Source organism: Ovis canadensis, chromosome 3, assembly GCF_042477335.2.
Source record: "Ovis canadensis isolate MfBH-ARS-UI-01 breed Bighorn chromosome 3, ARS-UI_OviCan_v2, whole genome shotgun sequence".
In the NCBI taxonomy this organism is placed as follows: domain Eukaryota; kingdom Metazoa; phylum Chordata; class Mammalia; order Artiodactyla; family Bovidae; genus Ovis; species Ovis canadensis.
In genome coordinates this window covers 62,933,549-62,949,188 of record NC_091247.1, presented here as the reverse complement: position 1 = coordinate 62,949,188, position 15,640 = coordinate 62,933,549, and the positions used below count along the sequence as shown (strand labels likewise).

Here is a 15,640-nt window from a genome sequence, read left to right as displayed (position 1 = left end):
CTGATAGCATGTATTTGTCGCCATCTTAAGCCTTGTTTTCCAATTGTTTTTGTACTTGTTTTCTGATTCTTCTTTTTGTTTTTCCTTTTGCAGTGTGATGGTTTTCTTTAGTATTTTGCTTGAGTTCCTTCCTTTTTTGGTTTTTATGAATCTATTCTATGTTTTTAACTTGTGATTACTGTGGGGTTCAAATATTGATATGTTGACCCATAGCTATATCAACTTGCTTTAAAGTGATAGGCATACAAGTCAAATATGTTGTAAAAAATTTACATTTTTATAGTTCCTTCCCCCACATTTAAAATTTTGATCTCATATTTTATATCTTCATGCTTATTCTTTTGCTATTCATTATAGTTATAATTGCTTTTACAAGAATTTTTTTTAATCTATGAAGTACATAGATTATTTAAGTGATTTTCAATCCCCTTATATATTGGGCATCCCATTGTGATTTTCCCTTTCCTGTAGATTCTTGTTTCTTTCTTATTTAGAGACCTTTCAATATTTCTTTTAGGGTAGGTTTAGTAATACTGAATTCTTATAGTTTTTACTTGTCTTTATCTCTCCTTCTATTCTAGATGATAATCTTGCTGGGCAGAGAATTCAGAGGCTTCCCTGGTGGCTCAGATGGTACAGAAGCCTCCTGCAATGCAGGAGACCTGGGTTCAATCGTTGGTTTGGGAAGATCCCTTGGTTGAAGAAATGGCAACCCACTCTAGTATTCTTGCTTGGGGAATCCCCATGAACAGAGGATCCTGGAGGGCTATAGTCCATGGGGTCACAAAGAGTCGGGCACAACTGAGCAACTAAGCACAGAGTAGAGTATCCAAGGTAGCAGGGTTTTCCCTTTCAGGACTTTGAATATATCATGCCACTCCTTCTGGCCTGCAAAGTTTCTACAGAGAAATCAATTGATATCCTTATGGTGGTTCCCTTATAATTAACTCTTTGTTTTTCTCTGGCTGTCTTTAGAAATTCACTTTAACTTTTGCCATTTTAATTATGATGTGTATCTTGATGTGAGTCTCTTTTCATCTTATTTGGGACCCTCTGTGCTTCTTATGCCTGGTTATCTGTTTCTTCTTCAAGGTTTAGGAAGTTTTCACCCATGATTTCTTCAAATATATTTTAATAGTCCCCTTTTCTCTCTCTTCTTGTGGAACCCCATTATTCATAGATGAGCATGCTTTATATTATCCCGTACATCATATATGTTGCTTTCATTTTTTTTATTTGTCTTTCTTTTTTTTTTTTTGTCTTTCTGTCTGCTATTCTGATTGAGTGATTTGCATTATTCTATCTTCCAATCACTGTGTGTTCTGTGTTATTTATTCTGCTATTCATTTTAATCTCAGAAATTGAGTTGCCTAATTTTGATTGGTTCATCTTCATAGTTTCTAGTTTATTGTTATGCAGCACGCCAGGCCTCCCTGCCCATCACCAACTCCCAGAGTTCACTCAGACTCACGTCCATCGAGTCCGTGATGCCATCCAACCATCTCATCCTCTGTCGTCCCCTTCTCCTTCTGCCCCCTATCCCTCCCAGCATCAGAGTCTTTTCCAATGAGTTAGCTCTTTGCATGAGGTGTCCAAAGTACTGGAGCTTCAGCTTTAGCCTCATTCCTTCCAAAGAAATCCCAGGGTTGATCTCCTTCAGAATGGACTGGTTGGATCTCCTTGCAGTCCAAGGGACTCTCTCAAGAGTCTTCTCCAACACCACAGTTCAAACGCATCAATTCTTCGGTGCTCAGCCTTCTTCACAGTCCAACTCTCACATCCATACATGACCACTGGAAAAACCATAGCCTTGACTAGATGGATCTTAGTCGGCAAAGTAATGTCTCTGCTTTTGAATATACTATCCAGGTTGGTCATAACTTTTCTTCCAAGGAGTAAGCGTCTTTTAATTTCATGGCTGCAGTCACCATCTGCAGTGATTTTGGAGCCCAAAAAATAAAGTCTGACACTGTTTCTACTGTTTCCCCATCTATTTGCCATGAAGTGATGGGACCAGATGCCATGATCTTCGTTTTCTGAACGTTGAGCTTTAAGCCAACTTTTTCACTCTCCTCTTTCACTTTCATCAAGAGGCTTTATTTAGGAGAAACATTTATCTACTGTGGTCTTGAAGGGTTGTTTTTATGTGGGACTGTCCTTGTGTAGACCATGTGAGTCAGATATTTTTGGTGTGTGGGCTGCTTTTGGTATGGGTGCCAGGCACATCTTTCCTCAGCATTTGCTGGTCATTATCCCCCTGACATGCAGTGTGATTGGTGTCATAGTATCTAGCACCTGGGCTCTGTGGTGGGCAGGGCCTCTTCTTTTCTCTGAGGCTATCACAGCTCTGTTAGGGGCAGGCTCTGCTCACATTATTGAAGTAGAAGCCCTGAAGGTTGTGTTTGATCAGACTTGAGTGCATGCCCTTGCCCAAAAGAGGTGACTATTGATGCAAGTGGGGCCTGTGTGGTCACAGTGAAGCCATGTGCTGCCCATGTAGGCATCTGCAGTTCCACTTAGACACAGTTTAATTCACATCTCTTTCTCCATTGGGTTCATTCCAGAGCTAGTGGTAAGCTGTGTTGTGGAGTGGGTCTAGAGGCTGGGGCACTGTGGCTGTGGGATCAAGGTGGGTGTGCCGTTGGGCTAGGCTGCCTCTGTGGCAGACCTCTCCCAGGACCTGTCTACCTTAATTTGAGCTCCATGCTGAGGTGTGGAGTGGGCAGGGCTAGGACACTCCTGCTGTGAAATGAACTACTGCATGCTCCTGCCCAGGGCCTTTCCACTGAGCCTTAGCATCCAGCCACCGTGCATTTCTGTGGTACCACCTGGTGTGCCACAGCCAGACTCACCCCCTTCCATGTGTACATTGACAATGGGCTACGTGATTCAGCCAAGACCACAGCCCAGGCCCTCAAGACTGTCTCCACAGAAGTAAATGGTGTTCCCTCCCAGGTTCTATTTGCACTTAGTGTATTTGTATTTGTGGCCCTACTTGGTGCATGCTTCTGATTGGGAAGTAAAGTGAGGCTTGGGAAGAACAGTGGGGGAGCAGCCATCAGCAACTAGTTCCTTTTCACCCTTACTGTTAGCAAGTCAGCATGCCTGCACTCAAATAAAGTCTAGGCTTCTCCAGTCCCTCTCTCTGTCCCAATAGATTTCTCAGCTGGCAGGGGTACTCCTCAGACAAGCGTCTGCCAGTGTGGACCTTCTCTCTTACCTGTCTCTCCCAAGGACATGGGTCTTGTCATAATGCCCCCTTTATTTTCCTGTCCTACCCAGTTACATGGAGATGCTTCTTGCAGCTTTGGTTGTGTAGATATGCTAGTTTCCAGTTGGTTTTCTGTGAGAATTGTTCCACTTGTAAATGTGTATTTGATGTATTTGTGGGGAGAGATGAGCTCCTACTCTGCCATCTTGATCACCTTCCTAACTGCTACTTTTTAGGTCAGATAATATATGTGAAAAATATTTATGAGTTATAAATCTGTAAGAATATGATATTTTTATTATTATAAAGCAATATACTAACATTATTAATTTATCTTATGTATGAACAGTATCTGCTATGTGGGAACCCTTGAGGTAGGTGGTAGATATAGACAGGACAGGCTGGAATAGTCTTCCTTGAGTTTTTATTTCCTTATTGTAGCTTGAGAGAGGATTAGCTTTATGTAACACTAGTTTTCTGACTATTTAGTCCACTGCTTGTGATTTATTGATTAAACCCCATCAAGTCACTGATAGGTGAAAATGAAAGTGTTAGTCACTCAGTCGTGTTTACCTCTTTGCAATTCCATGGACTATAACTTGCTGGGCTTCTCTGTCCATGGAGTTCTCCAGGCAAGAATACTGGAGTGGATTGCCATTTCCTTCTCCAAGGGAATCTTCCTAACCCAGGGATCAAACCCTGGCCTCCTGCATTGCATGCAGATTCTTTACCATTGGAGCCACTGGGGGAGAGACTGATAGGTGAGTCACTTCCAGTTCAAGTATTTTTCTTTCTATATTCATGCACTTGAGTGTTTGAACCTAAGTGTATCATCATAACCCTGGTTCAGTTCAGTTTAGTTGCTCAGTTGTGTCTGACCCTTTGCAACCACATGAACCGCAGCATGCTGGGCCTCCCTGTTCATTACCAACTCCCGGAGTTTACCCAAACTCATGTCCATTGAGTCGGTGATGCCATTCACCTATCTCATTCTCTGTTGTCCCCTTCTCCTCCTGCCTTCAGTCTTGCCCAACATCAGGGTCTTTTCAAATGAGTCAGCTTTTTGCATAAGGTGGCCAAAATATTGGAGTTTCAGCTTCAACATCAGTCCTTCCAATGAACACTCAGGACTGATCTCCTTTAGGATGGACTGGTTGGATCTCCTTGCAGTCCAAGGGACTCTCAAGAGTCATTTCCAACACCACAGTTCAAAAGCATCAATTCTTCTGCGCTCAGCTTTCTTTATAGTCCAACTCTCACATCCATACATGACCACTGGAAAAACCATAGCTTTGGCTAGATGGACCTTTCATGACAAAGTAATGTCTCTGCTTTTGAATATGCTGTCTAGGTTGGTCATAACTTTCCTTCCAAGGAGTAAGCGTCTTTTAATTTCATGGCTGCTGTCACCATCTGGAATGATGTTGGAGCCCCCCAAAATAAAGTCAGCCACTGTTTCCCCATCTATTTCCCATGAAGTGATGGGACTGGATGCCATGATCTTAGATTTCTGAATGTTGAGCTTTAAGCCAACTTTTTCACTCTCCTCTTTCACTTTCATCAAGAGGGTTTTTAGTTCCTCTTCACTTTCTGCCATAAAGGTGGTGTCATCTGCATATGTGAGGTTATTGATATTTCTCCCGGCAGTCTTGATTCCAGCTTGTGCTTCCTCCAGCCCAGCGTTTCTCATGATGTACTCTGCATATAAGTTAAATAAGCAGGGTGACAATATACAGCCTTGACATACTCCTTTTCCTATTTGGAACCAGTCTGTTGTTCCATGTCCAGTTCTAACTGTTGCTTCCTGACCTGCATACAGATTTCTCAAGAGGGAGGTCAGGTTGTTTGGTATTCCCGTCTCTTTCAAAATTTTCCACAGTTTATTGTGATCCACACAGTCAAAGGCTTTGGCATAGTCAATAAAGCAGAAATAGATGTTTTTCTGAAACTCTTGCTTTTTCGACGATCCAGTGAACATTGGCAATTTGATCTCTGGTTCCTCTGCCTTTTCTAAAACCAGCTTGAACATCTAGAAGTTCACGGTTCACGTATTGCTGAAGCCTGGTAGCACATTAAAGTCCCCTGCTGCTTCTGCTGCCAAGTCGCTTCAGTCATGTCCGACTCTGTGTGACCTCACAGATGGCAGCCTACCATGCTCTCCCGTCCCTCGGATTCTCCAGGCAAGAACACTGGAGTGGGTTGCCATTTCCTTCTCCAATGCATGAAAGTGAAAAGTGAAAGGGAAGTCGCTCAGTCGTGTCTGACTCCTAGTGACCCCATGGACTGCAGCCTACCAGGCTCCTCTATCCATGGGATTTTCCAGGCAGAAGTACTGGAGTGGGGTGCCATTGCCTTCTCTGAAAATCCCTTAGGGAACTATAAAGATTGGGCAAGTTTGAAGCCAGGAGGAGAAGGGGATGACAGAGGATGAGACGGTTGGATGGCATTACTGACTTCATGAGTTTGAGCAAGCTCCAGGAGTTGGTGATAGACAGGGAAGCCTGGCATGCTGCAGTCTATGTTGCAAAGAGTCTGGTCGCAAAGAGTCGGACACAACTGAGCGACTGAACTGAGGGAGCTATAAAACATACCGCTGCCCAGCTTTGCCTCAGTTCAACTGAATTTAGATCCCATGTTTTGGATGGGAGCCTAGTTATCAGATTATCAACCTTTCCAGGTGGTTCTAATGTTCAGCCAAGGTCAGGAAATGCTAACATTATCCTGAGTGTTTTGAGAAGTTGAAGAGACACCTGCATCATTTTCCTGGTGCTGTTTTACAAAAAATTCTAGTTGCATAAATGACTTGATTTGCTCTCCTTGTTTTTAATGAGCATGTTGGTTTCTAGTGTTCACCACTTCAGTTCAGTTCAGTTCAGTATCTCAGTCGTGTCCGACTCTTTGCGACCCCATGAATTGCAGCACCTCAGGCCTCCCTGTCCGTCACCAACTCCCGGAGTTTACTCAAACTCATGTCCATTGAGTTGGTGATGCCATCCAGCCATCTCATCCTCTGTTGTCCCCTTCTCCTGCCCCCAATCCCTCCCACTGCTTTATAATTAAACAACTACTTCATGATTTTCTTAGTTCTGGTGTCGAGTATATTCTGTAATTTCTAAGAACTGTATCTCTTTATCTGTTTGAAAAATTAGAGTGTTTTTCATCATGACCAAGTGGGTTTTATTCCAGGGATGCAAGGATTCTTCAATATTCACAAATCAATCAATGTGTTACACCATATTAACAAATTGAAAGATAAAAAACCATATGATTATGTCAATAGATGGAGAAAAAGCCTTTGACAAAATTCAATACCCATTTATGATGAAAACTCTCCAGAAAGCAGGTATAGAAGGAACATACCTCAATATAATAAAAGCCATATACAACAAACCCATAGCAAACATTATCCTCAACGGTGAAAAATTGAAAGTATTTCCTCTAAAATCAGGAACAAGACAATGGTGCCCACTCTCACCACTACTATTTGCCATAGTTTTGGAAGGCCTAGTCACAGCAATCAGAGAAGAAAAAGAAATAAAAGGAATCCAGATTGGAGAAGAAGTGAAACTTTCACTGTTTGCAGATGACATGATCCTCTACATAGAAAACCCTAAAGATGCCACCAGAAAATTACTAGAACTAATCAATGAAAATAGTAATGTTGAAGGATATAAAATTAATACACAGAAATCCCTTGCATTCCTATACACCAACAATGAAAAATCAGGAAGAGAAATTGAAGAAACAATCCCATTCACCATTGCATTGAAAAGAATAAAATACTTAGGAATAAATTTGCCTACAGAAACAAAACACCTGTATATAGAAAACTATAAAACATTGATGAAAGAAATCAAAGATTACACAAATAGATGGAAAAACGTACCATGTTCATGGATTGGAAGAATCAATATAGTGAAAATGAGTATACTACCCAAAGCAATCTATAGATTCAATGCAGTCCCCATCAAACTACCAATGGTATTTTTCACAGAACTAGAACAAATAATTTCACAATGTATGGAAACACAAAAAACCTCGAATAGCCAAAGCAATCTTGAGAAAGAAGAATGAAACTGGAGCAATCAACCTCTCTGACTTCAGACTATACCACAAAGCTACAGTCATCAAGAGAGTATGGTACTGGCACAAAGACAAAAATATAGATTAGTGGAACAAAATAGAAAGCCCAGAGATAAATCCACGCACTTATGGACACCTTATCTTTGACAAAGGAGGCAAAAATATACAATGGAGAAAAGATAGTCTCTTCGACAAGTGGTGCCGGGAAAACTGGTCAACCACGTGTAAAAGAATGAAACTAAAACACTTTCTAACACCATAGACAAAAATGAACTCAAAATTGATTAAAGATCTAAATATAAGATGAGAAACTATAAAACTCTTAAAGGAAAACATAGGCAAAACACTCTGACATAAATCACAGCAAGATGCTCTATGACCCACCTCCCAGAGTAATGGAAATAAAAACAAAAATAAATGGGACCTAATTAAACTTAAAAGCTTTTGCACAATGAAGAAAACTATAAGCAAGGTGAAAAGACAGCCTTCAGAATGGGAGAAAATAATAGCAAATGAAACAACTGACAAAGAATTCATCTCCAGAATACATAAGCAGCTCATGCAGCTCAATACCAGAAAAACAAGCATCCCAATAAAAAAAGTGAACAAAAGAACTAAACAGACATTTCTGAAAAGAAGACATCAGTTCAGTCGCTCAGTCATGTCCAACTCTTTGCCACCCTATGGACTGCAGCATGCCAAGCTTCCCTGTCCATCACCAACTCCTGGAGCTTGCTCAGACTCATGTCCATTGAGTTGGTGATGCCATCCAACCATCTCATCCTCTGTCATCCCCTTCTCCTCCTACCTTCAGTCTTTCCTCAGGGTCTTTTTCCATTAGTCAGTTCTTTGCATCACGTGGCCAAAGTATTGGAGCTTCAGCATCAGTCCTTCCAATGTATATTCAGCACGGATTTCCTTTAGGATTGACTCGTTTGATCTCCTTGCAGTTCAAGGACTCTACAGATGGTAGGTGAACATATGAAAAGGTGTTCAACATCACTCATTATTAGAGAAATGCAAATCAAAACCTCAATGAGGTATCATCTCATGCCGCTCAGAATGGCTGTCATCAAAAAGTCTACAAACAATAAATGCTGGAGAGGGTGTGGAGAAAAGGGAACTCTCTTACACTATTGGTGGGAATGCAACTCCTATAGCCACTCTGGAGAACAGATTGAAGATTCCTTAAAAACTTGGGAATAGAACTGCCATACAACCTAGCAGTCTCATTGCTGGGCATACACACCAAGGAAACCAGAACTGAAAGAGACCCATTGTACCCCAATGTTCATTGCAGCACTGTTTACAATAACTAGGACATGGAAGCTGGAGAAGGCGATGGTACCCCACTCCAGTACTCTTGCCTGGAAAATCCCATGGATGGAGGAGCCTGGTGGGCTGCAGTCCACGGGGTCGCCAAGAGTCGGACACGACTGAGCGACTTCACTTTCACTTTTCACTTTCATGCATTGAAGAAGGAAATGGCAACCCACTCCAGTATTCTTGCCTGGAGAATCCCAGGGACAGGGGAGCCTGGTGGGCTGCTGTCTCTGGGGTCGCCCAGAATTGGACACGACTGAAGCGACTTAGCAGCAACAGCAGCAGCAGCAGGACATCTAGGAAGCAACATCTAGGAAGCAACCTAGATGTCCACTGGCAAATGAATGGATAAGGAAGTTGTGGTACATATACACAATGGACTATTTCTCAGCTGTAAAAAGGAACACATTTGAGTCAGTTCTAATGAGGTGGATGAAACCAGAGCCTGTTATACAAAATGAAGTAAGTCAGGAGAAACACAAATCCTGTATATTAACACATATGTATGGAATTTGGAATGACAGTAATGACAGTCCTACATTCAAGGCAGCAAAAAAGACACAGATATAAAGAACAGACTTTTAGACTATGTGGAAGAAGGCGAGGGTGAGATGATTTGAGAGAATGGTATTGAAACATGTATATTATCCTATGTAAAATAGATGACCAGTGCAAGTTCAGTGCATGAAACAGAGTACCCAAAGCCAATACTCTGGGACAACCCAGAGTGATAAGGCAGGGAGAGAGGTGGGAGGGGGGTTTCGGATGGGGGGAACACATGTATACCCATGGCTGATTCATGTTGATAAATGGCGAAAGCCATCACAATATTGTAAAGCAATTATCCTCCAATTAAAATAATTTATTAAAAAATAGAACTTTTCTATATCTCCAGTTATATGACATCCTTTTATTTCTCAAAGAATTTGGACTAATTTGTGAGAAAAGTTAGAAAATTTTACTCAGTGACTTGGTATTCCTGTTAATATTTTGAAGCACTAGAAATAATTATTTCCCTTTCCATTTTGTTTACCTTAAGAAACCATTTGTTTCCTGAGTGTAGAGATAAATTTCAACTTAGATCGTGCATGAAGAAACTTATTTTGAATTGAAAGAGTTGATATCAATGAAGTTTGTACTGAATAAAATAAAAAATGAAATAAGGCTCTATTAAAAGATGTCCTTTAAATATTTTAATCCTGGTAAATAACCTGATTATTTCTTTTATACTTTTTCACTTACATTTGTTTCTGTGAGAATTACTGCAGGCCCTTGAGCCTGATCTGAGTGTGTACTGGGTTTTAATCTCTCACTCCTTGTGTGCCTGGATGCCCAATGTCTAGGGGCAGGTCACAGTAGGCTGTCCCTTGTACTTTATGTCAGACTGCTCTCCCACCCGTCATTCTCTCCACGCTCCACGAGTAACTCCATGCTCAGTCCTCTCTATATCCCTACCCGGGTAATCTCAGAACTTCTGGAAAGGAGAAGTAGCTAGCCCTCAACAAAAAGTCAGCAACAACATCTGATGAATAAGAAACATAAAAGATTAATCAGAGGCGTTTCGGTTTATTTTCTGATGCTTCTAGGTTTGCTTCATTTCTTTATGTTATATTTAACCTCTACCGAAAGATCTTCCGTTATTGATGCAGATTTTGAATCTTTTAGTTATATCAAAATAATGAAAAAATTGGAAAAATGGTGCTTTTTCCCTTTAATTATGAGGAATATTTCTTTCTTTTGGTATTTTTCAATGTCCTCCTCTTTGTTTCTTTCAGTAAATATCCCTGATGCAGCTTTTATTCAAGCAACCTACAGAAAATGCAAATTGGCCAGGGCCCAAGAGGACTATATTCCTTTGGATGTAAAACATACCTTCACCAACTCTGGTGTAAAGAAAAACAGTGAAGATTCTGAAAGTGAGCCTGATGATTTTAAAGATATAATGCCATTTATCCCAAAGCCTCAAACACTTAGACAAAGAATGGCTGAAGAAACAAGTACGTATTTAATTTATTTATAGTATATGAATATTAAGGCATTTTTCAGTAGAATATATTATGGTAAGTATATCCATAAAAACATAATGTAGTATCTCCTTTCTAAAATGTTTTATACCAATATCACTGACATCATGGCTTCTAAAATATTTTACATGTCTGTATCAGAATGTTATCAAAGGGTGCAATAATGTTTACTGTTATCTGATCTCCACTTGATCCTTCTTGACAGGTTAAAAAATTTGTAGAGTTTTTGATAAAATATTTGGAAGCATCTATAGGGATTTTAGGTGTCATATATTAAAATCTTCCCTACTCTAGTAAAAAGTTTTCCTCAACTAATAATCATTAAGTCTCAAAGAATATTTTCACATTTCCCATTTATTAAAAGGAATATTTTACCAATTTTTTGTCACTTCAGATAATATCATTTCTGAATGGTATTTTGGTTCCTATTAACACAGAAATTATTTTTGATACATATTTAGATTCTCAGGCATAAATGAGAATCTCTGATGAAACCAAGTGTTTCATTTTTTCCGAAGCTTTTTCATAAATGAGACCAGCTGTTTTCAGTGAGACAGTGTGGTGATAAGTGCAGATTTTGAAGTCAAATTGCTCGAATCAAGGCCTTGTTTCAACACAGTCCTTTGATATAGGGCTATGTTATATAACCTCCTGCTATCTAAATTTCTTTGTTTATTAAGAGAGGATACTAATAGTGCCTTCCTCCCAGAATTAGGTATTGGGAAGAAAAAGTTAACACATAAAAAGTGCTGCTAAGCCATTTATAAGCTCCTGAATTGCTGATTGCTGCTGCTAATAGAATGGCTCAGACAGTAAGGAATCCGCCTGTAATGCAATGGACTTGGGTTCGATCCCTGGGTTGGAAGATCCCCTGGAGAAGGGAACCCACTCCAGTATTCTTGCTTGGAGAATTCCATGGACAGAGGAGCCTGGCAGGTTACAGTCCATGGGGTCGCAAAGAGTTGGACATGACTGTGCAACTTTTCACTTCACTTTAATTAGAATGAAAAAATATGGAATATTTATACACAACTTTTTTTTCTAGCAACTAGAAATGAAGAAACAAGTGACGATAGTCAAGATGAAAAAAATCAAGATATTTGGGAGCAGCAGCAGATGAGGAAAGCTGTTAAAATCACAAAGGTAGTAATTTTTTATGCCTTATGTATTAGTTTCATTCCATATGTATTTGTGGTAACAAATTACTGCAAACTTGACGACTTAAAACAATAGACATTTATTCTCTCACAGTTGTTGAGGCTAGAAGTCTCAATTCAAGGTATTGGTAGGACTGTGCTCCTTTTGAAGCCCCTAGGGAAGAATTCTTTTACCGCCCCCCCTTCTTTTTCTTTTTTAAATTGAAGTAGAATTGACATACAGTATTTTGTTAGTTTCAGATGTATAAAACAGGGATTGACTTTTAAATACATGATGAAATAAATCGCCATGATAAGTCTAGTAGCCATCTTTCACCATGCAAAAGTATTACAGCGTAATTGACTATGTTCCTTAAGCTGTATATTATATCAGGGATCCCCAGCCTCTGGGCCATGAACTAATTAATACCTTCTGTCAGATCAGTGGCAGCATTAAATTAGGAATAAAACACATAACACATGTAATATGCTTGAATCATCCTGAAACTATCCCCCACACACCTGATCTGTGGAAAAATTGTTTCCTACAAAATCCATCCATGGTGCCCAAAACATTGGGGAACACTGTATTACATCCCTGTGACTTATTTATTTTATAACTGGAAGTTATAAAACTTAATTCGCTTCACTTATTTCCCCCTCCCCTTGGGCAACCACCAGTGTGTTCTTTGTATCTATAAGTTGTCTATTTTGTTTTATTTATTACATTCCACATATAAGTGAGATCAAAGAGACTGTCTTTGTCTTGTTACACTTAGCATAATACTCTGTATGTCCATCCATGTTGTGACAAATGACATGATGTCATTCTTTTCTATGGCTGAATAACATTCCATTGTGTGTATACACATACACACACGCACACGCACACATATATATGAGACTTTATATATATACATATATGTATGGCTTTATATATATATATACACACATATATATGGCTTTATATATATATATCTTATATATATGAGACTTTATATATATATATACATACACATATATATAAAGAATCTACCTGCAGTGCAGGAGACACAGTAGATGTGGGCTTGATCCGTGGGTCAGGAAGATCCCTGGAGAAGGAAATGGCAACCCACTCCAGTATTTCTTGCATGAAAAGAAATCCCATGGACAGAATAGCCTGGTGGGCTACAGTCCAGAGGGTCGCAAAGAGTTGGACACAATTGAACCACGAAGTGTGTGCATGCACACACACGCATGTACACACACACCACATATTCTTTATCTATTTGCATATCAGTGGACACTTAGTTGCTTCCTTGTCTTCAGTTCAGTTCACTCGCTCAGTCGTCTCCGACTGTTTGCGACCCCATGAATCGCAGCACGCCAGGCCTCCCTGTCCATCACCAACTCCCGGAGTTCACTCAGACTCAAGTCCATCGAGTCAGTGATGCCATCCAGCCATCTCATCCTCTGTCGTCCCCTTCTCCTCCTGCCCCCAATCCCTCCCAGCATCAGAGTCTTTTCCAATGAGTCAACTCTTCGCATGAGGTGGCCAAAGTACTAGAGTTTCAGCTTCAGCATCATTCCCTCCAAAGAAATCCCAGGGCTGATCTCCTTCAGAATTGACTGGTTGGATCTCCTTGCAGTCCAAGGGACTCTCAAGAGTCTTCTCCAACACCACAGTTCAAACGCATCAATTCTTCGGCACTCAGCCTTCTTCACAGTCCAACTCTCACATCCATACATGACCACAGGAAAAACCATAGCCTTGACTAGATGGAACTTTGTTGGCAAAGTAATGTCTCTGCTTTTGAATATGCTATCTAGGTTGGTCATAACTTTTCTTCCAATGAGTAAGCCTCTTTTAATTTCATGGCTGCAGTCACCATCTGCAGTGATTTTGGAGCCCCCAAAATTAAAGTCTGACAGTTTCCACTGTTTCCCCATCTATTTGCCATGAAGTGATGGGACCAGATACCATGATCTTCGTTTTCTCAATGTTGAGCTTTAAGCCAACTTTTTCACTCTCCCCTTTCACTTTCATCAAGAGGCTTTTTAGTTCCTCTTCACTTTCTGCCATAAGGGTGGTGTCATCTGCATATCTGAGGTTATTGGCAACTGTGAATAATGCTGCAGTGAGCATAGTGTTGCATAGAACTTTTCACATTAATGTTTTTATTTTCTTCAGGTAATTACCTAAAATGAAATTGCTGGATGATATGGTAGTGTTTTTTTTTTTTCTCATGTTGAGGAATCTCCATACTGTTTGCCCTGGTTGCTGTACCAATGTACGTTCCCATGAACAATGCGCAAGGGATCCCTTTTTTCTACACCCTTGCCAACACTTATTTGTTATCTATGTGGCTATGTCAGGTCTTAGTTGTGGCATGCCCAAACTTCTCTATTTGTGGTGTGCAGGCTCCAGAGCATGCAGGCTCATTAGTTGTGGCACACAGGCTTAGTTTCCCTGCAGTGTGTGGGATCTTAGTTCCCCAACCAGGGATCATACCCACTTCCCTTGTATTGGAAGGCAGCCTCTTAACCATTGGACCACCAGGGAAGTCCCATTTGTTGTCTTTTTGATAATAACTTTTAATAGGTGTGAGGTGTCTTATTGATTTGCATTTTCCTGATGAGTAGTGATGTTCAGCATCGTTTCATGTGTCTGTTGGCCATTTTAACTCTTTATTGAAGAATTATCTTTTCCAATCCTCGTGGATTTTTGGATCAGGTTTTTTTTTTTTTTTATATTGAGGTGTATGAGTTCTTAATATAATTTGGATATTAACTATTTATGAAATATATAATTTGCAGATATCTCCTCACATTCAATAGGGTGCCTTTTTCTTTTATTGATGATTTCCTTTACTGCACAAAATGTTTTTAGTTTGTAATTCCATTTGTTTATCTTTGTTTTTATTGCCCTTGCCTGAGAAGGCATAGCCAAAAAAAATATTGCTGAGATTGATGTCAAAGAGCATATCATTTATGTTTTCTTCTAGGAGTTTTATGGTTTCAGAAATGATTTTCGTAAATGGTGTAAGAAGATGGTCCAATTTCTTTCTTTTGCAAAAATGTAGGTGTCCAGTTTTCCTAGCACCATTTTGTCGAAGAGGCTGTTTTTTTTTCCTGGAGAAGGAAATGGCCAGTATTCTTGTCTGGGAAATCCCATGGAGAGATGAGCCTGGTGGGCTACACTTCATGGAGTCACAAGGGTTGGAAACAACTTAGCGGCTAAACCACCACCACTGTCTTTCCTTCACTGTATGTTCTTGCCTTCTTTGTTATAGATTAACTGACCATATAAGCAGGCGTTTATTTCTAGACTATCTGTTCTGTTCCATTGATTTATGTGTCTCTTTTTGTTCCAGTAATACGTTGTTTTGATTACTGTAGTTTGAAATCTGGGAGCTTGATATATCTAGCTTTGTTCTCCCTCAAGATTTCTTTGGCTATTTCAAGGTCTTCTGTGGTTTCATATAAATGTTAGGATTATTTGTTCTTATTACATGAAAAATTTCATTGTTATTTTGGTGTGCTTGCTCAGTTGCTTTAGTGATGTCTGATTCGTTGCAACCCTATGGACTATAGCCCACCAGGCTCCTCTGTCCATGGGAGTCTCCAGACAGGAATACTGGAGTGGGTTGCCATGCCCTCCTCCAGGGTTCGAACCCATGTCCTATGTCTCCTGCATTGAAGGTGGATTCTTTACCCACTGGGAAGCCTGGCATTTTGTAGGGATTGCCTTGAATCTCTCAGTGGCGAATTCGTTCTTGCTTTGTCTAAATTCTGTTACTCCAGGTATTCCTTGCTTTGTGACCACATAATTTCTGTCCTCCACCTCCTTCTTTACATGGCTTTCTCTGTGCCTCTGCTTAATG

At 40.2% G+C, this 15,640-nt stretch overlaps 1 protein-coding gene across 9 annotated transcripts in view; it reads left to right on the top strand.

Moving 5' to 3' along the window:
• GCFC2 (GC-rich sequence DNA-binding factor 2) overlaps positions 1-15,640 on the top strand; it is a 76,918-nt gene that overhangs the window by 12,998 nt on the left and 48,280 nt on the right. For all 9 annotated transcript variants that reach the window (XR_011255660.1, XR_011255662.1, XR_011255664.1 and 6 more), the window contains exons 3-4: positions 10,393-10,614; positions 11,687-11,784. Coding sequence is in view for 3 of the 9 variants with exons in the window: in XM_069583216.1 (XP_069439317.1) it covers positions 10,393-10,614; positions 11,687-11,784 (320 nt within the window). In the remaining 6 variants the exon portion in view is untranslated. The remainder of the gene's footprint in view (positions 1-10,392; positions 10,615-11,686; positions 11,785-15,640) is intronic.